Below are 26,749 nucleotides of genomic sequence, written 5' to 3' on the forward strand. Positions count from 1 at the left end.
AAGCATTGTTCTGTCTCTCGAGTTGCATGAATATGGTAACCAATGAATGCATTCATGTCACACTAAACATGTATATACATCTGTTAACCAAACCTACACACTCGTATGTACACTATTGTTTCATCCATTGGCCAAACCTACACACTTGCATGAACACTATTGTTTCGGGATATTTCTTTTAATTCCATAATCTTACCAATGAATTAATTGATGACACACTAAATATTTATAATCATCTATGTTACGAATCGACACACTCACATGACTACTATTGTTTTGAGATATTACATTTAATCACAATTTTTCCTGCAAATTAATTGATGTCCTACTTGTCAATTGATAAGCATCTATTAGCCAAACTTACACACTCGCATGTACACTTGTTTCGGGACATTTCTTTAATTGAATAATCTTTACAATGAATTCATTGCCGTAACTAAACATAAGCATCTATGTTACGAATCTACACACTCGCATGAATACTATTCTTGATTTGAAGTTTTCATGACTGCAGGAATCCATACTCTTTGGTTCTTTCGATAAAGTCACGTAGGTAGAAAAATAAAATGAAAATATAGTGCTAATCTCCTATTAACACCGCATATGCGCACAACAGCAGAGTCGGTGCTCTTGTGCGGCGACGGAAGCTCATTTCATGCTAATCTCTCTCCCTAATCTCCCCCATTAACACAACTGACGTGCTTGTGATTCGGTGATATCATGATTGATAATATATGCCCATAAACAACGTAAGCCAATAATAATAACTCGTGATAACTTTACAAATAACTTCCTAATTACATATACATTTATCATTAATATATTTTTTTATGAAAAAATTACTAATCTTGTTCGTTCGTTTGTTTCTCAATCTGCTTGTCCTAGTGAGAGTCGCGGCGGCAGCATTTTAAGGAGGGCGGTCCAGACCTCCCTTACCTTGGCAACAGACTCTGGTTCTTCCTAGGGAGTTCCCAGGCCTGCCGGGCAATATCGCCCTGCCAGCGTGTCCTGAGCTGGCCCCGGGGTCTTCGTCCAGTGGGATGTGCTCAGTAGAGTTCCAGGGGGAGTCTACGGGGTGAAACCTTACCAGGTATCTGAACCACCTCAACTGGCTCCTCTCGATCTAGAGGAGCAGCGGCTCGACGGTGGCTCTCCCGGATTACCGAGCTCCTCACCCCATCACAGTGAGCCCGGCAACCCTGTGGAGAAACCTTAATTCGGCCCCTTATACCCGCAATCTCATCCTTTCGGTCATTACCCAAATTTCATGACCATAGGTGAGGGGGGGAATGTAGATCGACCTGTAAACTGCAAGCTTTGTTCGAGAAATCAGCGTCTGCTTCACTGATGCCGCATCAATCCGCCGGCCAATCTCCCGCTCCCACTTACCATCACTTGCCAAAGAGATCCCCTCACCTAGAGAGAACAATCCACCATCTGCCGGGAGTAAACCATGACCTCAGATTTGGAGGTGCTGATTCTCATCTCAGCCGCTTCACACTCGGCATCAAACCATTCAAGTGCATGCTGGAGATCACAGATTGACGAGGTAAAGAGGACAACGTCATCTGCCAAAAGCAGCGACACCTCCATGCCCCATACTGGATACTCTCCATACCTCGGCTGCGCCTTGATATCCTGTCCATGAAAATCACAAACAGGAGTGGAGACAATACCAACAGTGAACGACTTTGATTTATCACCAAGAATACGGACACAGCTCTCACTCCAGGAAAAGGGATCAGTGACACCAGTACATCATACTCTCGCAGTACCTGCAACAAGACATTGTGAGGAATACGGTCATATGCTTTTTCCAAGTATACAAAGCAGAGGTAGACTGGAGAAGCATACTCCGATGACCCCTCATATCTGTGAGAGGGAAAAGAGCTGGTCCATTGTTCCATGACCATGACGAAATTCACATTGTTCCTCCTGCATCTGAGGCTCAACCACCAGGCAGAGCCTCCTATCCAGCACTCTGGCATAAGCATTATCTGGGATGCGGAAGAGTGCAATTCCTCTGTAGTTAGAGCACACCCTCTGGTCCCCTTGTTAAAAAAATGGGAACCACGACCCCAGTTTGCCAATCCAGAGGTACTGTACCTGCCTTCCATGCAATATTGAAGAGGCGTGTTAACCACGACACTTCAACACTGTCCAGCACTCTCAACAACTCTGGCCGAATCTTGTCCACCTCAGCGGCTCCTCAGTGTTCCTTCCACCTCTCGACTACCCTTACTGACAGCCTGGGTCACGTCCCGTTGACCCCTCCCTAAGGTGTCGGATGGTTTGCCACAAAATCTTTGAGGCTGCCCAATAGTCCCTCACCATGGCCTCTCCAAACTCCTGGCATGCTCGGGTTTTCACTTCAGCGACTGCTGTAGCTGCCGCCCTCTTGGCAAGCCAGTACCTCTCAATCCTTTTACGGAGCATAGCTCTGAATGCCTCCTTCAACTTGACAGCTTCCCTCACCACTTGCGTCCACCGGCGGATTCTAGGGTTGCTGCCATGACAGGCACCAACTGCCGTCAAGCCACAGTTTGTCGCAGCTGCAATCAGAATCGAGGTCGTGGACAATGGGGAGGTCGGTGGACTCAATGTCCACGACCTCCCCGGGAGTGCAGGAGACATTTTCCAGAAGGTGGAAGTTGAAATCTTTCTTCACTGGGTCTTCTGCCAGCCGTTCCCAGAAAACCCGCACTATTCGTTTGGGCCTTCCACGTCTATCTGGTCGGTGACACAAACGTAAGATTCAACTTACCCCTCTTACAATTCAGTGGGCTCACATGACATTGACTTCTCCAAGACAGAGGTTCTCTGCAAGCCATCTGGCTACCATGAGAGATTCGTTCATGAGGCGATCCACATATACAAACACAGAGACAATTTTAACGGAGAAGATGGATTCTGGCTCAGCAATCATTGGAAGGACGTAATAAACCATTTCGGATCTTAACTGATTGTGTTCACGTTTACGGTGACTTTCAGACCGCAGTCTACTCACTGGCATGGACTATATATCTTTTATTCTCTGCAGGGAATGGATTCTTTGCTCTGCTGCAAGTCTCCCACCACCACTCTCCCATTGACATATTTCATTGCTTCCTCTTAGTACCTTTCACGCGACGGTCAATGGTATAGTGTATAGCAGATTGTATAATAATAAATAGTATAAAAGTGTAATGTTTAATATAATGTATAAGGTAATATACAGTATCGTAATTGTATAGTGAATATACAGCAGTGTGGTATATAGTAGGGTGGGTAGAATAATACATAGTGTAATATTACAATGTATAGTCTAAGGGTGTTGTATAGTAATACAGTATACAATTTAATGTTTAACACGTAGGCTTTCGCGACCAATATTATTCATAATCAACGTTTTTGGGTTTAGATCGCGTTATTTATAAATGTGTCGTAACCCTCCACCACCCGACACGGCCAATCAGTAAAAAAGTGTCACGTTGACAAAGGACAATTAGTTCACTGCTTTAGCCCACCGGTGTGTTGAAGCGTGAAACCACAACATTTACAATTTGAGTACGACGTTTTGCTGGTAATTGCATCCAGCATCATCGGGCAATTCGCCAGAATGGTTAGGCTCTGCTCTGTCTCCCGTTCTTATATAGAGCAGCAGCAGGGTGACGTCATCATTAACTCATTAACTCATCAGGTGCAAAGATTTGAGGGGGGGTTATTGTAATTATATAAACGTCGTACTCAATTCATTCTAGATTTGAAGCTTTCGTGACTGCAAGGATTCATATTCTTAGGTTTTTTCGGTAAAGTCACGTAGGTAAAACATCAAAATTAATAAAAATAAAATAAAATAAAGATCACGACGTTTCAGAGACAACACAAGTCTCCGTCATCAGGTGGGACCGTCACAGCCAGATTAGCTGCATCAAGTGAGGCAATGATTCAAGATGTAATCCCTTAAAAGCGAGTTGAGGGGGGAGGAGAGGGGGGGAGGGGGAGCTCATCAGAATGTGGTAGCCAATGAATGGAACGTATCGGGAGGGAGGTGGGCGGGGCTAAAAGGGTGGGCGACGGCGTGGAAGCGATTGTGCGCAAGAGACAAACTGCTGCACACGCCAACGCATTGGACAGAGAGGGGGGGAGGGGGAGGCCTGATACACATGATACAAAAGAACGGAACTGCCATTGTTTATACCAATGCTGGCTGAACAATGAAGAGATTACTGTTAAACACTCGGTAAAGTAAAGTAAAATAGTGCCTGTCAGATAAGATGGTCCAAAAAAGTGTAATTAAGTCTTATTAACCACGCAAAAGTCTTATTAACCACGCAAAAAAGACTTAATTACACTTTTTTGGACCATCTTATCTGACAGGCACTATTTTACTTTACTTTACCGAGTGTTTAACAGTAATCTCTTCATTGTTCAGCCAGCATTGGTATTAACAATGGCAGTTCCGTTCTTTTGTATCATGTGTATCAGGCCTCCCCCTCCCCCCTCTCTGTCCAATGCGTTGGCGTGTGCAGCAGTTTGTCTCTTGCGCACAATCGCTTCCACGCCGTCGCCCACCCTTTTAGCCCCGCCCACCTCCCTCCCGATACGTTCCATTCATTGGCTACCACATTCTGATGAGCTCCCCCCCCCTCTCCTCCCCCCTCAACTCGCTTTTAAGGGATTACATCTTGAATCATTGCCTCACTTGATGCAGCTAATCTGGCTGTGACGGTCCCACCTGATGACGGAGACTTGTGTTGCCTCCGAAACGTCGTGATCTTTATTTTATTTTTATTAATTTTGATGTTATACCTACGTGACTTTACCGAAAAAACCTAAGAATACGTCGTACTCAAATTGTAAATGTTGTGGTTTCACGCTTCAACACACCGGTGGGCTAAAGCAGTGAACTAATTGTCCTTTGTCAACGTGACACTTTTTTACTGATTGGCCGTGTCGGGTGGTGGAGGGTTACGACACATTTATAAATAACGCGATCTAAACCCAAAAACGTTGATTATGAATACAATTTAATGTTGGGTTTGTCTATGGTAGTATATAGTACGGGGTAGACCCGTGTGATGTAAGAGAAAAAAGTTTAGCTGGAGGCATATTATATTTTTTGCGACATAGAATTGTAATGTATGACTTACTGTTAGTAGCTCAGCTTATTGGAGAGTATATTTAGTATACTGATGAAGTTTATACTCCCTCTCTTTGCTGCTAATCCTGCATAATGCACGGGCATAATGACTTTGAAACCCCCCGCCCTCCTCCTACGCATTACAAGTAGTGACTAATCCCATATCTGCATTTCCCATAAATATGCTAAATTACTCTTGATATGCAAATTACTTTGTCAAGGCGCTCTTCCCCCTCCAACCCAGCTTAAATATACGCTGCCAAGCCTGGTGGTGTTCATTCAGACGCTGTCTTTCCGACAGACCTGTTCTTCACCTGAGGACGGCTGCTTGCGTTGTGGTCAAAACGTCGTGAGAATTATTTTATTATGTTTTATTTTTATTATTTTATTATTTCCCTTCTACTTGACTTTACCGGGAAAAAACAAGATGACTCCCTGCAGCCACGAAAGCTTTAAATCGAAGTTTTAAGGTAAAGATGATTCGCCGATTAACTGCAGAAACATACTGCAGATTCCAGAACAGGTGAAGCACTTTTTTTGAATTGCACTTTTATTAACGGTCATATAGTAAAGATAAGTAAGCCTGGTTCCCTTACTAGCAACGTGTAGACAGGTTAGGAGATAACCCTCAAGCAGGTACTAGTCAATGATTTCCTTTCCAAAGGCAAATGTGGAAAAACATGTGGACATGTAAGTAATTTACCATGTTTAGACAGTGTGAGCTCACCTGCGATTAATCATATGTATAAATGTGCACTCTGCTAATAGCTACAGGCAACCAGGTGCATTGTTTATTTCAAATGAATGCAATGGTGACCAAAAATAGGTTCCCAAGCCCCACGTGTGCTGGAGACTACGGGGAATGCCCCCAATTTAGATTTTGGCGGACTTCCTTAGGATAGATTGAGCTGCGGTGTTGTAAGAGGGGGTGTCTGGTCGCTGTTGCAGATACGCAACTGCCCTTCTGGAGAATACTTTGAAATAAAGTTTAGCTGTTCCACAAACCCCTGGGGCTCGGCTGTTGTGGAGTCGCCCACTTCTCGAGGACAGAACACAACGCAGAGTGTCGACTCATCGTCTCTGAACTTTATTATTTGTATCACTCTTTAGGATCCGCATGAACTGAGAGTAATGAAGCCACCTAAGCTTGCGTGTGCGAGCTGCACTATGAATCCAGGGTCCCGAGTTTTCCTGCTCACGGTCAACACCAGTGACGGTTATTTGAGCCGGTCCAGCGCATCCCCTAGGTCGACTCGGCCTCAATTAAATACCTAGTTCAGTGTGTACATATCGCCACTGAGGAGGCAAAGGCGGGCAGGCGTGGTGCTGGCCACCCACCCCCTCGTCCCTGCTTTCTTAGGTGCTCACTAACAGTGTTAATGCTCTATGGGGGAATCTGTTTCTGTACTTCGAGCTGCCTTAATTAGTCTCCAATGTTACAAAACTGAATCAATGTGTGTTTAATGTTTTACGTTGTCCAAGACATAACGTTACACCTGTGGTGTTCTTTTATCGTTGTGCTAAAATTTAATCCTAAAGATTTGCTTACGCATTTGCCCCAGGTACAATTAATCGAGTAAACTTATATTCTTAGTTTTGGTAGTTCATATGTGGTACCGGTTAACTCTTTCCCACTCTTAAGGATGATGTACACGTACATATACGTCAAAGGCCATCCGGGAGGGCATGTGGTACAGATTGACGCCGGCGATTACAGTTTGGCACCACCTATCAATGAGTGCGGTCGTGTCGCTCCGGTTCTCTGTGGTGAGTAGAATGTCTTTAAAAACAGCAGCGCTACACCTTCCTAAATAAAATTAACGCTGAAACGCTTGCGCGTTTCCGAGATTCAGCGGTAAACGGCACCCACCCTGAAACTTAGACATCTCGGAGTGGGAAAATATTAGGAATTGTATATTTTTTCCGTGCCAAATCTAGCCATTTTATCAGCGATTCCCGCAATATATGGGAGTTTAATTGTTTTGATGGCATTGTTAATTTCTTCTATTTGTTATCGGATTTGTTTAACACTGAATGATCTGTTGATTTGTGAATGATTAAATCCATTCAACTGTCACAATTTTTTCACATCTCAATCCTCTGACTTCCATTATCTGACAGATTTTGCCCTATATTAGCATCTTTAAGAGGATTTTCATTGTGGGCGATCGTGAGTATGCTTTTCAGATCGGCATCAGTGTTTTCTTTCGATAAATGTGTAATAAAGGACTCTCAAGCGATGTTGTTCTCCGTGTCCTTTATTTGGGTTCTTGCTCGCACCCCGCGATGTCTCCGCTCGGACCCGCACCTTCTCCGCCTCGTGCCTCCGCACGTCGTCTGAGTCCTCCGCTCTCTCTCTCTGCAGCCACACCGCTGCCCGTGTGCTCCCGCACACTCAGCAGCCACTCTGCGGGAGCACACGGAGCAGCACACTCAGCAGCCACTCTGCAGACACCCCCGCTGCCCCACGAACACCACTGGCCGACGGTGCCGTGACTCCAGCCTCGTGGCAATCGCGCCACTCCTCGCCAGCACTCCGCGTGGCCTCTCCCTTCTCTATCCTGTCTCCACTCCCGATCCCCTTCCGGTTCTCCCCTTATATCCTCCCCCTCACGTGACCCTAACTCCTCCTCACGTGACCCTGACTCCACCCACACTCACGTGACCCAGTCCTTGCTCGCATTACAAATGCTTTGTGAAAATGCAACCAAAACGAACTCAAGTATATTGTGGGAGTCACTGATAAATTGGCGAGATGATTGGAAGAATACACAACAACAATTTTTAATTGATACCAAGGATGGGCACTGCCCAAACTCGCAACAGAAGGCATTTATTGGAGTACTTGCTCCTGTGGCATATCGAACATTTATTGTAAGCTCAAATAAAACATGCAAATACATGCACTTCTATGTAATACTTCCTGCTCCATTGTGGATGCACATTGATGGAATCAAATTCCCTATTTAAGGCTAAAGGCTGGATGACATTTTCACAATACTAGCAACTGCCTGATGATGCTGGTTGTAAATATCAGCGACATTTTGTACCCATTGAAATGTTGTCCGATTACTCTCCATATACTCTCTAACGTAGCTGTTTGCTGCGGCAGTAATACACATGACAACTTTATTCATTGGCTGTGTCATGTGGACGAGAGTTTACAACATTTTTTTTTGTGATCTAACTTAATAAATAAAAAAGTAATCTTGGGCTTGTCCGTTGGAATAAAAATAATCTCATTGTTAAATTGACCATGTGTGCTTCTCCATTTTCATTTCCTAGATTCCTAGATTGAGGCCTGCGATTTACAATATATACTCAATCCCCTGACTAATGTGACCCAACATGTAAACCCATTTTGTTCAACATCACATGATTGCAATCCATATCGCTCGGCGAGTTACTTCTCTATTACACTCCGCATTAGTTGGCTTGTTACTAGGCAGTAAAACCCTGCGGCTCTGCATATTATTACACATTAAAGTTGTGTGTCAATCGCGCACAGTGAGAGTGCAGTCACATTACGCTCGCAACTAAAGAGCAGCCCAGCCAATCATCCCCATCCTTCACAGTGAAGTAATGCCACAGGAGGAGGGAGGGCCACTCGAGGAGGTGGGGCTTTACACTGGGAGATGGGCCACACTAAGAGGTGGGGAGTGCTGGGAGTCACTCTCGCCACCTTTAGCCAGACTCCTCACCGATGTCGGGCAACAGAGGTGTATACCCAACCTCAACTTCCCCTCTCCGTGGGCCGCACCCTGAACTCCTCGACCACGAGTGGAGGTCGCTGCAGTCTTCTCCATTGTCCACATATTGAAGTTCAGACGGGATTATAACCCAAGTGTCCTGGCCAGCTCTGACGCGAGAGAGAATGTCAAACAGGTGAGAAACGTTCCTCTCGGCTAAAGTCTTTGCAAGTTCCTTTGTCTTCTCATTGATGAACTGAGCCTCGTATCGCTCATACTCTGACTTGAGCAACGTGGAATGATCCTTGAAAATCAGTTTCGTCGCAAGAAACATGAGGAGAAAATCCCCAGCAATAACGAACGTCATAATCCAAGCTTTATCCTGAAACACAAAGAGAATAATACGTGAATTCAACATGTGGTAGGAAAAGGTAGCTCTGTCCCTTTTAACATGACCATATTTGCCAGTTTTCTACAAACATAATTGACAGTAGTGGTATTAATTTGTTTTCTATTGCCTGCAGCATCACTACATATCAAAAATGTGTTTTATATAGTCAAATACAGGCAGACCTCGCCGAACACGAGGATTATGTTCCTGGAAAATGCCATAATTCCTGGGTCCGGAATTATCATCCCATCCCTCTGTTTAACTAACTATACACTTTCTGCTTTATTATTGTACTAAAGGATGCTTAGTCACTCTCCATTTCTTGTGCGTGTGCACAATATTTTTCAATTTCACCTGAACACAAGCCCCTGTGTCTCCATTACTCTTCCTGCACCACGGCACTCACGCCCAACATTCGCCCCTAAGACCTTCACTTGTACGTTAATGGTCCACCATCTAGGCATCTGTATGACTGACGTCAACAAGTGGATGGCTCCATGCATGCGTCAATGTGAACATTTGCAATGTCCTGTTGTGCATGTTGAGTGTCTTACATTATCATGAAACACGAAAAACACATACACTTTGGTAAATAAATCGTTCTCAGTCAATTTTTTCACACTTTGCATACAGCACTCTCACGGCACAACTTTTCAACATGGAGATGAGAATCGTGGCACCATAAAACTGCGCATAGCCGAAACATCACCCCATGTTCCAGAAAACGGACATTAGGTCAACCGCGTATGGGCAGTCCTCAATTTACGAACATAATTTGTTCCCAAGAGCCGTTTGTAAGTCGAACGGTTTGTAAGTCGGAACACAATAATGTACTGTATTTAAATGCCCATACTGTCAGTGTTATGAAATGTGTTATGGTTTAACAAAGGGAAGCAGTTTACCTCGTAAAAAAAAGAAAATATTGTACATTTGCATGTAATACAGGAAACCTTTTAGTTTCACGGGTTGATCGTTCGCGGTTTCGACTTCTCGTGGGCAACCTCTTTACACACTAATTTAGTTATCGCGGGGTTAGTTTTTGCCGTTCGCAGGTACACTGTACACGGAAGTACTGTATTGTTGGCTAGTACAGTGGTGTTGGGGCAGGTGAGGGATGCAAGACAGTCGTGGTACCTCGACCTTTTCCGTGCAAGCTTCATGCAGATGTAATGGGTTCGAATTAGGTGCACACACACACAGCTTGGAGGCAACACTATTTATTAAACGGTAAGTAATATAACACTGTACATGAGGTGGTGACCACCTTCCTCAACTCACTAACACTCTGGAACACGACACAGTGTGGACCAGGCAGCCAACGGGCTGCCTGGCCCAGGACGACGACCCGGGACTTGAGGACCGATGATATCGTCATCACTTCGGAGTACAACAGCCCCGCTCTGCGTTCACACCACACTTATATCTGCTCTGGCGTGGCCGGCTCCGCCCAGGCCACGCCTCCCTTCCCAGGCCACGCCTCCCTTCCCCCACCTCACGGGAGGTCTGGGTCCCTCCACCACGTGACTCCCCCAGGCACCCCCTTGGGGCCCCCAGCCCTCGTACGGGCCGACACAGTAGTGACGTCCTATGTCACTACACAGACACAGACCCCTGCATAGCCTATTAACAGACTATTGGGGCAAGTGCTATTAGCGAGCGCCTATGAAGGCTGGCACAGCACACGAGGGGGTGGGTGGCCAGCACTACACCCAGTCACATGTCTCCCCAGGTGGTGATGTTTACACATCGCACCAGGTACTCATTTGAGGCCGAGTCGACCGAGGTGAGGCCCATGACCGATTCAGATAATAGCCACTGGTGTTGAGCATCAGCGGGAATCGAACTCGGGTCGCTGGGCTCAGAGCAGCACGCTAACTATTGCACTACCGCTCTCCAACAACAACAACCGCCATTCACCACTAAGTGGCGGTGACGTCACCACGATGCTTGTGCCAGGCTATGTGCACGTTGAGGCTACGTGAAATGTCGAACACCCGCTGGCAGGAGGTCACGGGGCAGACCCAGGTGCCACGGGTCGGCTGACTGAGATGACTAGCTGATGTACCACCTGTGCCAACTCGCTTTGCTTTAGCCACCCGGCGCTCCGCTCGTTGTTGTGAGCGTTGCTCCCCCCCCTCCCCGTTGTTGTTGGAGGGCGACTGCCTCCAACTGCCCAGTAGCGTCCTTCACGAGCCTCCTCCACAGAGGCCGATCTTGACACCTGTTGTATATATAGGCCTTTTTCCAAAATTTTGATTAAGAATAATTCTGCCAAATTTGTATAATCATTCGCAGTGTCGCTTAGCAGCTGCCTTTCACACTCGGGACCAGGAAGCCAGAGATAAGCCATAAAAGGTAATAAAAAAAAGCGAAGGGGGGGGGGTTGCTAATGATATTCTGGAGAATCTCTACATGGCTTCAAAGGCCCCCCTCAAAGAGTACAGACAGCATCCGCCACGAAGAAACAGGCAATTAAAAACAAATCTCTCTTAATACAACGGTTAAAAGTTCAGAACTTAGCAACAAGAATAAGTCGACATCATAGTCTGCCAACACACCCATATTAAAAACCAAACTGCAGTCACATTGGTGGCAGGGGCGGTTTCTTCATTAGGGCGATTGGGCGACGCACCACCAATGTCATTGAACCACAGAGTCACGCTAGCCGTCACTGCAGCCTCTGGATATAGTCCAATCAGCGTCATGTCACGTTCTGTGGAGTACCGCCTCTTTTTGGGCGATTTCACTCCGGCTGAGAATCGCCCCGAGTGGCCCCATAGACTTACATTCAAAGATGTTTTTTTTCGACCGGGGGGCGCTCCAATGCATTCTCTATGGCTTCCGGGAGGGCTCGCCCTAACGTGCTTACGTCATCATACGTGCTTACGTCATCATACGTAAGCACGTTTCATCCAACAATATAATTTGTGGCCACCTAGTGGAATCTTTAATAAAATAAACTTGAGTGGTTTGTTTTAATAGTGAGTATAGAAACAAACAAGATGTATTGTAAGAGTCACTTTATTTTTCATTAATATTAAAGAAGTGAAGTTGCCTTTACATGCTTAAGCTGTTAATTTATCCATTGCATGGGTGGACCTTATCCTTATCAATCATCCAGACATTTGCCCCCACTGAGAGATTTTGCAGGAGCCACCACTGATTAGTGGCCTTGAATTATTAATTACCTTATTTTACTCTCATTCACCTCACATAGTTTGTTATTGTATCTTGCTATATACGTGACTTTCCCAAAAAAAACAAGGAATATGAATTCCAGCAGTCAAGAAAGCTTTAACTGAAAACTTAGTTATATCTCTAACCTCAGGACATCAAAATATAACTCGAGTAAAACAGCACAAATCTCTGGATACAGACAGACAACAAAGGTTAATAAAACCCTAGGAATGTACGTGGTAATAACAATGCTAAATCAAATCTTGGATAAACACAAACCAAATAATAATTATGAAGTATTAGATCGAGGGTCATCCAGAAGAATAAAAAAGGCGAAATAGGTCAATCACACATAACCAAGATAAAAATGTATTCTATAGAGAAAGCCTCCCAGCCGCCTTTGTCTTCCAGAAGCATGTGGTAGCAATAAAATCATGAAAGGAGAGACTGCGGCCCTCATTGAGAGACAAAATGTAACACCCGACCGTGAAGGAATGAAGGAGCCAGGCATTGATGAAACAGCTTATCACTCCATTAACAGTAGAACAAACACACACGTACCCAAAACAGCGGGGGACCCAAATCTCCCCGGACGAGGGATGATGAAACAGGCAACGTTTTTTGGGTTCTTTTAACACAACGGTAAAAGTCCAAAACTTAGCGACAAGAATAAGTGGACATCATAGACTGCCAACACACTCAATCCGATTAAAAACCATGCTACAATCAACATTAGTGGGTTATTATTTCAATACTAATGTTATTCACCTTATTTTTATTCTTCTTCTATCTACGCGACTTTACCGAAATAGGCCGCTGTCGGTAGCCTAAAAGAGGCCTAGAAATAGGGTTTCGTTCCACCAAGTGGGGCACTACCTACTTTTTTATATTTAACATCATAAATATATAGAGATTCCTTAGGAAAAAGTTATCCGCACACAACCTTGCAGTTTTTGTGAAAAATTATGCTAAAGGTGCCCATTTTGAAAAAAAGGGAAACCATAAGGAATTTTGCACTTTCAAACCTGTTTATCATATAAACCCAAAAATGCAGAATTACCACTTGAAGTACAAAATAAACCAGTTTCAAATGTGTGATATACCTGAAGTTGCTATCTATGCACAGTAAACATGATAAGATTATCAAGAAAACTTCTACTGTAGCATTAACATCCCAATTACTTCTCATTATGTTGTTCCAATTAATATTTGAGGTAAAATCTGAATAATAGAATTAAGCCAAAATATAAGATATAAAAAAACACTTTTCAAAATAACACATTTAATGGTGAATTGTCAATTCGCATACACGAGCAGTAATTGCACTACATGTACATATTCACAAGAATGATTATTGTAAACAAGATTTAATTTTTATTGATTTATATTAAATATATATGTCCTATATTAATTTTATTATCATATACACATCACTAAATATCAAGATCACTGTCCTCACTATCAGATTCACATGAAACAATATCCTCAGTTAATCTCACATTGTCACAATGAACACATTTACATAGGTCAGTGCAGGCCAGGCCAGCCTTATTGTCTTTTGCAATTCTTGTTGCATCTAACTCTTTATGACCCCTCTCTTCATGTTGCATTCCAGCCATCATTTCACACTGCCTTGTGATTGCAGAACGTTCAGGATGAGACAGTATCCATCGCTGGACGGCACCTCTGTTCAATGTTATCCCAGTTATGCCGCCTTTGGTCTTTGAATCACGGTTGCAGGTTTGTTCTATTGCTTGGTCACAAGCTATGGATGAGAACCTGTTAGCATCCTTACGCTATACTGTCCAGTTTCCTTTTGCAGTAACTTCTTCATAGCAGTGTGGATGAGTCTTTGGAAGATTGATCATCTCGACCCAATATGCTGATAGGTACCTTGCATAATTTTGGCGGTCATATGCAAAATACCATGCCAGCATACGTCTCACTGTTGCCAAGTGAAGGCTCCAGTCAGTCTCTGGTTGCTCTAATGAAACTCAGTAACAGTTGAACCATTTCAATGTATGAGCTCCAAAGTCCAAAGGTGGGAATAACAGAGTTCATCTCATGTACATATCTATCATAGCAGGACAGCATATCTGATATGTCAGACACTGAGTTAGATGAAAATCCTGCCTCAGACTTGTACTCTCGTACTAGATCTTCCATGGCTGATATGTAACGAGTGTGCTGTTGCTCAGGAAGGGACTGAAGAAATGACCTCAACCGCAAGATATGCATTGCCTCAAATAGGAGTTTGTGTGCACGAATGCTACGGTTGTAGTGATGTCCACTAATGACTCCATTTATTGAACCAACAGCTACCACATTTGATTCAATCAGCATATCCTGTAGTCCTGCTTCTTTGAAACCTTTGCCTATCACTGCCATAAAGAACATGGCTGTGTGGAACTCACCTTAATCGAGCTTGATCGCCGCTATCAGATGAAGCTGCACTGCTTACGTCCTCCATGTTTACATGTGCGTAGTGATATTGGCTTGATTTTGGCTCAGACCTACTTACATTTTCGATGCTGATTGGTTGAAAATCTAGCTCAACAGTTTTATATATCTCAATACGCAGTCAATATAGTGCGCCAATAAATTACACTTTTCTCATTAACTGCAGGATAATGCGTGGAGAACTTTTTGCTTGGATACCTTTTATTAACGTTGAACATATTGAGCAAAAGAAAAAGTAGTGCCCTGTTTGTCGGAACGAAACCGAACGATACAGCTCACGTACAGCGGCCTAAAAGAACCAAAGAATTAATTATGGAAAAACATAAACCAAATAATAATTATGAAGTATTTCACCGAGGGTCATCCAGAAGAATAAAAAAAGGCGAAACAGGTCAATCACACAACCAAGATAAAATGTATCCCATAGAGAAAGAGCCTCCCAAGTGCCTTTGTCTCCTAGCAGCACGTGAGAGCAAGAAATCGCATACACATGCAAAGGGCATCTCACCTTAAAAAGAAAAATCAAACACAATGAAGGAATTCCAAACCACGATGCAGTGTTTACAATACTTCCTACAAACATACCTTGAGTCACTTACAGAATCAGAACTACAAAAGTGGTACGGTATCAAGCTAAAAAAATACTTCCAAACAGTACAACAGAACACGACTTCAAAAAGCCACAACCACCCCTCTGTGAGAGGCAAAAGAATGTAACACTCACCGGGAGGGAAGAGGGGGGGGATGCCAACGGACAGGGGGAACCCCTCCCTCCAGAGAAATTATTACAAGTTGAAAAACTAGATGTAATGGGTTAAATTTAGGCGCATACACTTCTTGGGAGGCAACACTCATTTATTAATGAACACAACGGTTACTCAACAGTTACTCTTACTCTACACATAGGGTGGTGACCACCGACCTGCCCTAGCTAACACACACTTGTCTCTTGGCTACTTCAGCGTGACCCAGCCAGGTGGCTGCTGGCGGCCCACTCACTGTAGGCCTTCTCTTCTTGGCATCTTCACGAGGCGTCTTCATTCTCCGCAGGAACAGCCCCGAACCTCCTGAGGCGGCTGCTTATATAGGCCTCGGCGTGCCCGGCCCGGGCCCCACCCCGGCCACGCCTCCCTTCGAGTACCCTCTCGAAGCCCCCCCTGCTGTCCACGTGCCCCCCGAGGTCCCCCTGGACCCCCGGCCCCCACTGGGATCCGGTCAGGTGTCCAGCACCGGCCCTTACGTCATTCCCACCTCCAGCCGGGATGACGTAATGTGTGTGTGTAGACCCACATGGTAGTAACGCTCCCGGCACAGTGACGTCATACGTGTGCACACAGTAATTATACCACAATCATTACACACGGATGAAAAGGTGGCTTGACGAGGGGGACAGGAATCAGGCCAGGGTAAGACTTAACAGATGGCTTAATAAATCAGAACATACACACACACACACGGCCACACGTACAACTTCCCCCACAGCAAAGAGCGAAATCAAAGGAAGTTCCGGTCCTTTGTGAGAAGGCGAGCCAAGGGGGAGAGAATTTCAGATATAAACAGTGACACGACACACACAATTCAGCACTGCAAGCGGCAAGCTCTGGGGTGGGACTCTGCAATCGACCAAGGATGGCGAGGCTTGACGAGTAGCGATATGTCACCGAGTACGAGTTCGGTGCTGACAGAAAAAGTATCACTCAAAGTTATTCTACACTGAGTGCCAGCTCCAACCGGCAGCTGCACGATCAAGGAGAGATAGAGTAACGAGCAACAACAAGCAAATCAACCGGGAGAAAGGGCAGAAAGCCCCAAGCATCGACCAAGCCAGCATCGCAGAGAACCAGCTGCATGCGCAATCGGGCATCGCCAGAGAGCACGGAGCCAGAGAGAGAGCGCAGCAGCGCCACCAGCGCCACCGAGCAAGGGTGTCAGCTGCCAGCGGACAAGCGGCGAGCGCTATCGAGCACCTTCAAAAGACAAGTGTCGTGCCGACTCAGATCATCAAGCAGGGGAAAGAGCCTGACCAGCCGCCCGTGAGGAAGAGGAGAGCGCCGGTGAGAGCGCCGTGGGTTCGACCCACACACACCGACCAGCACCAGCTGGGAACCAAGACAAGAGTGAGGGACGAGCTGTGGGCGCTATCTGACGACGAAATCATCGCGCACCACCGACGGCGAGCGTCGTGCCTACCCTCTTCCTCCAGCAGTGGACAAGCAGCTGCAGCTGCTGCCGCGCGAGAGAGTGAGGATGCCGTGTGTATGACCCTCCCCCACACTCACCCACAACACATTGCCCGGCGTCTGCTTGACATAAAGAATTGATCAAGGAGACAAAACCACCAACACACACAAAGCACATACCCGGACTAATAAGAAGACTAATGATAAGAGTGCATAAACTGAGCTGATCATGAAGAACATTGATGCCCATTGAGTTACGTGGATACGGTCGTTTAGAAGTATTTTAGTCGTTAGTTTTGTTAATTGCATAACTGTACCAATGAATTCATTGACGAAACTAAACGTTTAGAAACCTACGTTATGAATCTACACACTCACAGGTAGACTATTGTGTTGAAATCTTTCTTTTGATCACAGAATCTTGCCCACGAATTTATTGAAGCCTTAAAAACACATTCCTGCCGATGGAGCTGGTAGGATCGTTGGGTTGCTCGGTCAATGACCAGAGTCAACGGCGGCGGTCCAGCTGGACAAAAGCTGTTTAGCATGCAGTGGCTAGGCATGCGGGCTACATGACCCAGCCGGAGGAGCTCTCCGATGGGACTTTGTCCAGATCTTTCAATGATATGTGAGCTCCTCACACAATCCAGCCTAGTTAAACCCAGGATGTATTGTAGGCAGGCCAGCCTTCAGGTTCAGCAGCAGCACCTCCAACTCCTCCTCTGAGTGAGCAGCTATTACCAGATCATCGGCAAACATAACATGATTGAGCAATAGGGAGCCATCCCTTGACCGCACCCGGGCATCGATCAGCCTCCCATTGTATCCGTACCAGATGTAAATTCCTCCGTGGTCAAATTAATAGATCTTCTTGGTTCTTTCGGTAAAGTCACGTAGAAGGGAAGTAATAAAATAATAAAAAATAATAAAATAATTCTCACGACGTTTCGGCCACAACGCAAGCAGCCGTCCTCAGGTGAAGAATGGAAACACCAAGCTTGGAGCGTATATTTAAGCTGGGTTGAAGGGGGGGAAGAATAGCGCCTTGACAAAATAATTAGCATATCAAGAGGAATTTAGCATATTTATGGGAAATGCGTAGGAGGTGGACGGGGGGTTTTCAAAGTCATATTATGCCCATGCATTATGCAGGATTAGCAGCATCAAAAGGGAGGGGATGGGGGTAGCATTAACAAAGGGAAGGAATGTTAATAGTATGTAGCTGCAGTTACTAAACAACCACGTTAAAAAACTCAAGTATAAACTACATTGTATCATCAGTATACTAAATATACTCTCCAATAAGCTGAGCTACTAACAGTAAGTAATACATTACAATTCTACGTCGCAAAAAATATAATATGCTTCCAGCTAAACTGTTTTCTCTTACATCACACGGGTTTACCCCGTACTATATACTACCATAGACAAACCCAACATTAAATTATATACTGTATTACTATACGCCACTCTATACCTTCGTCTATAATATTACCCCAAGTATTATTCTACCCACCCCACTGTATACCACACTGCTGTATATTCACTATACAATTACGATACTGTATATTACCTTATACATTGTATTAAACATTACAATTTTATACTATTTATACAATCTGCTATACACTATACCATTGACCGTCGCATGAAAGATACTAAGAGGAAGCAACGAAATATGTCAATGGGAGAGTGGTGCGGGGAGACTTGCAGCGGAGCAAAGAATCCATTTCCTGTGGAGAATACAGTGATACCTCGGTTCACGAACGCTTCGGTTCACGAACAACTCGGTTCACGAACAGAAAATTTCATAAAAATATGCTCCGGTTCACGAACTCCGCTTCGGTTCATGAACAGGAGCCGTGGCCATTTTTATGCTAATTCCAGGCTGTCACATGGTCGTGACTTCCTGTAGGAAGATCGTGGAGAGAAGCAGAGACACAGAAAGAAGTACTGTGAGTACTGTGAAGACACATTCAGTGACTTTTTGATTTTTGGTGTGCTTTTTAGCACATACAGTACTGTACTGTACTACTGTACTGTACAATACTGTACTTACTGTATTGTACAGTTCACCCGTTTGAGTGCTTACTGTACTGGACTCCCAAACAATAACCGCCTCCCACCAGCCTCCCACCTGCCTTCCTCCATGCCAGAAGTCATCTCAAGCAAGGTTAGTGTTCTCTCTTTATACATTACTATACTGTACAGTACTACAGTAATGTGTATTGTCATTTGTTTCATATTTTTGTGCTTCAAAAACCAAAAAAAAAGGTCAGAACGGATTAACCGGATTTACATTGAACCCTATGGGAAAATGTGCCTCGGTTCACGACCAATTCGGTTCACGACCAGAGTCAGTTCACGAATTAAGGTCGTGAACCGAGGTATCACTGTACAAGATATATAGTCAATGCCAGTGAGTGAACTGCGGTCTGAAAGTCACCGTAAACGTGAACACAATCAGTTAAGATCCGAAATGGTTTATTACGTCCTTCCAATCATTGCTGAACCAGAATCCATCTTCTCCGTTGAAATTGTCTCTGTGTTTGTATATGTGGATCGCCTCATGAACGAATCTTTTAATGATAGCCAGATGGCTTGCAGAGAACCTCTGTCTTGGAGAAGTCAATGTCATGTGAGCCCTCTGAGTTGTAACAGTGATCTGCCACGGCTGAGGTGTTTGTCCTACCGTGTTTCAGGTTTGCTTTATGTTGACGGATGCATGTCGTTTGGTTTCTCCAATGTAACTGCTACCACAGAGGCACTTAGTTTGTAGATGCCAGGGTACTGTATGTCTGGAACCACATCTTTTACAGATGGGACCAGATCACGGATTTTATGTAATGTGTTGAATCGGACCTGGATCTTGTGTTTAATCAGGATTTTGGAGATCTTTTTGTGACCCCAGCAATGTAGGGTAAGGTGATGGTTTTGAAAGGCTCCTCAACAGGATCCTTCTTGTTGGTTGGAGTGATGGCTTTGCGGATTGTGTAGTCGGAGTAACCATTAGCCTTAAGAGCTTGGCGTACGTGTTTGAGTTCACTGGCAATGTGTTCCTGGTCGGAGATGCATTGGGCTCTATGGTATAGAGTCTTGATGAGGGAGTTCTTCTGGGATGAATGGTGGTGGGAATCCGGTTTTAGGTAAGCATCCGTATGGGTGGCTTTCCTGTAGACAGAGTGGCTCATTGAACCATCAGGTCTCCTTTTAATTAGGACATCCAAAAAGGGTAGCTTGCCATCTTTTTCGACTTCCATGGTGAATCTGATGGCTGGGTGTATGGAATTGATGTGTCAAGGAATTGGTCGAGAGCAGGCCGGCCATGTAGCCAGATGACAAAAGTGTCATCTACGTACCTCTTCCATAAGGTCGGGCGTAGTGGCAGTCTGGATGGCGTCAGTCTCAAATTTCTCCATGAAAACGTTGGCTACAACTGGAGACGGGGGAGCCCATTGGGGTGCCCTCAGTTTGTTTGTAGAAAGTTCCATTGCAGGTGAAGTATGTATTGGTTAAGCAGTGTCTCACCAGGGGGGTTACCCCAGTATTCAGTCCTTGATGAACCAAGTCTTCAATGATTGCGATGGTGTCAGGTACAGTACAAGGGCCTGGGTCACATCGCTGCAGACGTAGCAAGATCTGAAATCGCTGCAACCCTAAAAAACGCTAAGATGCCAGCTAGTAACATCAGCAAAGATGAGCGTTTTGAATTAGCTCAATTAAAAAAGACTCAATTGGAGCCAATGTCCAGTTGTGGATTTGTATCAGGGTTTTTTTTCTGTTACATTTGCATGTAAATACATCGTTAAATGTATGGCTTTTTTGCCAAGCCACCGCTGGATTGGGTAGCTTCCCCACATGCCTTGTAGATCGCTGGAGTTATTTAACAGCACTTCACCATGCTCATGACTGCAGGTTTGTTTTCGGCAAGAAGCCATAAACATTGTAGAAATAGCGCTGTATAACAAATAGATTATATGCACTGTACTCTGCTAACGTCAGAAAAAACTCCTGTTCACTAAAACTATTGTATTTACCAGCGAAAGTTCCACTTAGCTATTACATACTTTTCAGCGGCGGCCTGGCCACATATTAGAGAGCTGATCGAAGATGCTTATCACATGTGCGGAATTTAAAGTAGCCAAATCTCTACTACTAAAACTATTTTACAGGTAGGAACAACAGGTTACACACTGCCCACCAGGGATTATTTGTCTGTCGTGCATATGGGGGTGGGAGGGGTGGGGCTGGGTGGAGAGGAGGGAGGGGCTGGGTGGAGAGGGGCTGGGTGGGGAGGATGGGGAGGGGCTGCGGGGGAACAACAGGTTCCACACTGCCCACCAGGGATTATTTGTCTGTCGTGCAAGAATGCGCTGTCCAACCAAGTTCCTACCTGCCCACTCCGAAGGAACGTGTATATTTTACCAGCTAAGGCACACTCAGCTATACTGTATAGCGCTTTTGCATGAGTTACCGTGCCAAAAATAGCACAACGAGGTGGCTTACGTGGAAATGTATAGCAGCCAAATGCTCTAAACACGTGGTTCTAAACGTGGAGAGAAAACCCGGAGGACCCGGAGAAAAAGCCACGCGACCACGGGGATGGAGACACGCAAACTCCAAATACACAGCAGGCGTCACGGTGCGGATCAAATCCGACCTCCTTGTAAGCCAGGCAAGGTAGTTAACATCTCGCTACCTTGGTGCCAAATGATCTAAATTCACGTTTCTCAATGTAGAAGGTAAACCCGGAGGACCTGAATAGAATGCATGACGACCACCGCGCGGAGAGGGAATGTGTGAACTCAAAATACACAACAGGCTTTGTCAGGGTCGGGATCAGACCCACGATCTGCGTACCAGGCGAGCTCCGATGTTTTGTTAGTGATGGTCAACCCATCCAAGTACTGTACTGCTCAAGCTCCACGATGATTATAACTTCCGATTAGCTAGCGTGTTTGGACGCAATGCAGGTGATTTGGTCACGTACGTCGTTTTCGCAATCATTGAAACAGCGGGCAGTAATTTTTCTGTCGTGCGTCTATATTTCGGTATAAGTACTGGTCGACTAAATCTAGAGGTAAAACCTCTTACTTGACACTATATATCTAAAGATTAAAACATCTGAACTGCCAGAGATCTGGAGGTAAAACCTCTGACTTGACTCTAGATATCTACAAGTGTATATTGCTTCCGTATACTGTATCAAGTGTATATAGCTTCCGTTTATACAGATAAGTGTCTACAGCTGCCGTGTATAAATACGAATATAAAGCGGCTTTGTATATATAGGTATGTATAGATTCTGTGTAAACATCACTGGATATAATTAGTTATTACTTCAGCACACCGGCGTGTTGGAGATTAAAGCCACAACATTTACAATTACGACGTATCGCTGGTTATGACAACCCAGTTTGGAGTCTGCAACGCATCGCGCACAAACTTCACGCACGCGCCTTTGCACCCCCATTCACACACACCCATTCAAAACAGCACTTGCCCCAACAGCAGCCTGAACACTTGGGGCAAGTGCTGTTATTGAATAGCACCTATGAAGGCAGGTTTGGCACGCGAGGGGAAGGGTGGCCAACACTACGCCCAGCCGCCTTAGTCTCCCCAGTGGCGATGTTTTTACGCACCCCACCAAGTACTTATTTGAGGCCGAGTCGATCTAGGCAAGGCCCATGACCGGTTCAGATAATCGTCGCTGGTGTTCGCCGTAAGTGGGAATCGAACTCGGGTCGCCAGGTTCGTAGCGCGCTGACCGCCACAGTACCGCCCCCCACCCATTCACACACACACACCAACGCACACACCCACGCACCCACACCAGCACACCAACACACCCACACCGCCGCCATTCGTCACTAAGTGGCGGTGACGTCACCACGACGCTTGTGCCAGGCCATGTGCACCTTGACTCCTTGAGGCCACGTGAAGTGTCGAAGGCTCACCGACAGGTCTCTTGAAAAGACCCAGGTGCCATGGGTTGGCTGACTGAGACGAGTGGTAGCTGCACCAGCTGTACCCCCTACAGTACTGTGCCAACTACACACACGCGCCCCACTCACACACACACACACAAGCACCCAATTCACACGCCCCCACTCACACACGCACCCAATTCACGTGTCTGTAAAACAATAACGCACCTGTGAAGATGCGCGCAGGAACAAGGCGATTTGCTCGCGAATGTCGTCGTGGGTCTCGTTGGTTACGAGCCCCGGGAACGGCTCCTTGAGCTCCTTGCAGGGGACTCGGGCCAGCATGCTCCGCCTTTGCCTCTCGCCCAGGTGGCTCAAGTTTCCCAGCGCGGGAAAGCGAGTCCAGTCTAGGACCTCGGTGCCGCCGCAGACGACGTAGCTGCCGTCGAAGAGCGCCAGGATGGGCCACGCCATCGCGGCGAACATGAACGTCACGTTCCTGAACAGAGACGCGCCGACGAAGAACACGAACCGGCAGCAGCAGTTGTCGCAGCCGTACTTCCTTGCCAGGGTGTCCGCGGCTCTGAGGGTCGTGCACAGCTGGATCGTGAAGCCCACGACCGAGACGACTCCGAACGGCGCCGCCAGTGCCCAGAGCGTGTAGCTCCAGTTCTCTGGCGACGTGCAGGGGCAGTGGAAGGCGAAAAGGCCGAACAGGGGCTGAGCGCACGCGATCATCACGGGCATGAGCACGCCCGTGACGAGACTCGGCATGTAGTCCCTGAGAGAAGACGCCAGCTTGAACAGGGAGCCCAACAATCGCCCCGACATGGTTGTAGAGGACCACCCGCTTCGCCGCCGTCGCCGCAATGAAGAGGCTGCGCGGGGTGCCGGGGGAGAAAAAGGTCCGCGCCCTTCTCGCTAAACCGGTCCGACCGAGTCCCCCCCCCCCCCCCCAGCGGATTGTGTCGAAGGCGCGACCATTTCTCACAGTTGTCGTGGTTACGCATAACTCTGAATGTGCAGTCACGTGTACTGTACTTATTAGATTGAAACCAACTTCAAAATCAACGTTTTTGGGTTTAGATCGCGTTATTTATAAATGTGTCGTAACCCTCCACCACTCGACACGGCCAATCAGTAAAAAAGTGTCACGTTGACAAAAGACAAATAGTTCACTGCTTTAGCCCACCGGTGTGTTAAAGCTTGAAACCACAACATTTACAATTTGAGTACGACGTTTCTCTGGAAATTGCTATAAAAATGTTTTATTCATTTGTAGGGCTGTTACAGAGGGGCTGTTTGTGTAGGGCTGTATGCATAGGATCAAACGGGTAACTAACACAGTGGACGGGGCTCCGTCAGTACACGGGGAGGTGCCCGCAACGACGTCCGCACCGGGCGGCATGGGGGGGCTGCCCGTGGGGGGGGTTGTGATCCTCTGGGGGGGTATAAAAGGGGATGAGCCAGAGAGCTCGGGGTTGAGTCTTAGAGTAAATAGGGGAAGACGGAAGATCGACCAGCTAGGCCCTGGACTCCCCTGGGACGCCGCCCTTATCAGGGCCGCGCAGGACCGAGCCAGTGGCGTGGTCCCGTGAACCAGAGTTAGTACTCTGGGACTCCGGGTACCGTAGCCCGACTGACCAGTGTCGGGCCAGATAGCCTCCCCGTTAGTGGAGGACTAGGGATAGGTCAGGGGTAGCTAATAGAATATTCCCAGCTATCCGGGTGAGGGGGCCGATACACCCCTCTAGTATTGTACGACCATTTGTATAAATAAATACGTGTGCCTTAAAACGGTGTCCAAGCGTCCTCAACGGTACTTCACATTTCTCAATCACGGGAAGGCCGCTTCCTTGAACAGCCAAAAGGAACAGGGAAAACAGGAAAACGCATGACCACAACCCGAAACAGGGGATCCTTTTGTAACAAACAGTGCCCTTACTTCAGTAGCACAGAGTACGAGGCGATAGAACTTCCCATCCTACACACCGCAAGGGCCCAGGACTGTTTAAAATTCCTTCATTTCTCAATCATTGGTAGACCACTACCTTGAACAGCCAAAAATAACATGAAAAACAGGAGACCGCGTGACCATAACCCGAAAACAGGGGATCCTTGTAACAAACAGCCCCCTTACAGATGCACAGAATACGTCGCGATAGAACTCCCCATCCCATGCACTCTTTAAGCAAAAAGGCAAAACAAGTGCTCAGCGTCGCAAAGGAGGATACATTCATTCACCCATCCTCCACGACGGAGGCCATTCTCAACCAGCACAATTCAACCTATGCCACCCGGAGGTGGCGGCCATCTCCCATTGTCTCCCGCTCCACCTCCACCACCCTTTCTAACAGCCCCCTGGCTAGGCGGTATACCTCGGGAGGCGACATATAGATGCCCTTAATCAGCTTCTGGCGCGCCGTCCACAGGGCCTCTTTTATGGCGCCTATGACGGCCCATGTCTGAGCCCAGACCTCACCCACCCTCTGTCTGAACATCCCCCAAATTATATTAGGCGCTGTGGTCTTTCCGGGGCAAAAATGGGACAGAAGGGGTCGACATAACTTCCCACACCTCCTGGGCAAATGGGCACTGTATGAGGGCATGGGCAGCGCTCTCTCCCAGGCCGCAGCCTCTCGGGCAATCAGGAGAGCGGGCCAATCTGCGGGAACACATAAATAGTCTGCATTCCAGCCTGTCCCATGCGGCTAGCCAGGATAAGTCCCGCTGCCTTTTCGTCAGAGCTGCCGATGTTACATTTTTCCAAATTTGTCGGTGCCGGGTACCCCGAGCACCTGGCACCTCTGTACAGACCTCCTTTTTAGACATTTCCGCAAGGACTTCCCTGGGAACCCACGACCCCCGTGTCCGGCCCGGCTCATACTTCGTAATGTATTCGTTCACCGCGGTGCACAACCACCCCTGAGGCCAAGCCAGGGGGGTGCCGCGCAGCAACGACGCCATGCCTAGCCGCCTCAGGAGCCACGCCAGTCTGTACTGTACATAAATACGAGGCTTTCACCGTGGAGGCCATTGGAGAAATATAGGCGCAGCGCATCAGACAAAAATCGTGTCGAGGATGCACGGGACATTCGGAGTCCCCCTCCCACCGTTCTCGGCACGTTTGTACATTGTTTGTCTTTTCACTCGGTCCATCCCTCCCCCCCCCCAGATGAACCTGAAGAACAGGCGTTCCATCCTTTTTGCCATTTGCGCGCCCGGCGGGAACATGTAGGCCAGGTAGATAAGTACCGGGAGGATTTCCACCCTCAAGACCAACATTCTACCTTCCATTGAAAGGCATCTGTCTGCCCAACCAGCCAGCCTGCCCCTCACCATGCTCTCTTTTCCCCTCCATATCTTTGTTGCAGAGTCCTCCCTATAGAACGTGACTCCTAAGATTTTGATCCCCTCCACCAGGACTGTTATACCTGGCGGGCGACCCTCAAATAACCTGGGGTCACCGAATATCAGCAACTCACTTTTGCTTACGTTCACCTTTAATCCTGAGGCCAAAAATAATCTATCCGCGAGCCCTAGGGCCTCCCATATCGAAGCAACATCCCCACAGAAAATGATAACATCATCCATATACATTGCAATGTTTGCTGGTTCCGTACACCCTGGCATGCTCACCCCTCTAATCAGCCGGCTTCCCCTGACAGCCTGGGCAAAAGGCTCCATGCACATTATGAATAACACAGGCGACATCGGACACCCCTGCCGCACACCGGACCCAATTGGAAACCCTTCCAAGAGGACTCCATTTATTAGCAGGCTACCTGTGAGCTTATGATATA

The 26,749-nt window shown here is 46.6% G+C and overlaps 1 protein-coding gene across 4 annotated transcripts; it reads right to left on the reverse strand.

The window, feature by feature from the left end:
* Positions 1 to 974: 974 nt before the first annotated feature.
* LOC133355015 (calcium homeostasis modulator protein 4-like) lies at positions 975 to 23,849 on the reverse strand. Of its 4 annotated transcripts, none has more exons than XM_061572273.1 (3): positions 23,175 to 23,848; positions 8,824 to 9,193; positions 7,380 to 7,529 (listed from the first exon to the last, which is right to left on the reverse strand). In XM_061572273.1, the coding sequence occupies exons 1-3, from the start codon at positions 23,775 to 23,777 to the stop codon at positions 7,381 to 7,383; spliced, it is 1,122 nt and encodes a 373-aa protein (XP_061428257.1). In that variant the 5' UTR covers positions 23,778 to 23,848; the 3' UTR covers position 7,380. The 4 variants fall into 4 exon arrangements, with proteins under 4 accessions (XP_061428272.1, XP_061428257.1, XP_061428264.1 ...); XM_061572280.1 differs by having other exon boundaries at positions 7,389 to 7,529; positions 8,855 to 9,193; positions 23,175 to 23,847; XM_061572288.1 differs by lacking the exons at positions 7,380 to 7,529; positions 8,824 to 9,193 and adding an exon at positions 975 to 1,638 and having other exon boundaries at positions 23,175 to 23,849.
* Positions 23,850 to 26,749: the final 2,900 nt, after the last annotated feature.

The sequence above is a fragment of the Lethenteron reissneri genome, chromosome 6 (assembly GCF_015708825.2).
Source record: "Lethenteron reissneri isolate LAM-NWPU_2019-01 chromosome 6, ASM1570882v1, whole genome shotgun sequence".
NCBI classification, from domain to species: Eukaryota; Metazoa; Chordata; class Hyperoartia; order Petromyzontiformes; family Petromyzontidae; genus Lethenteron; species Lethenteron reissneri.

Bases quoted from the DNA above. Each gene is read 5' to 3' on its own strand.
- LOC133355015 (XM_061572273.1), bottom strand. From the start codon at position 23,777: ATGTCGGGGCGATTGTTGGGCTCCCTGTTCAAGCTGGCGTCTTCTCTC. The intron at 9,194-23,174 runs GTGCGTTATTGT...TTTGTGTTTCAG, and splicing joins TCCTGCGCGCATCTTCACAG to GATAAAGCTTGGATTATGAC. The intron at 7,530-8,823 runs GTGAGGAGTCTG...GTGCTCCCGCAG, and splicing joins ACCTCTGTTGCCCGACATCG to AGTGGCTGCTGAGTGTGCGG.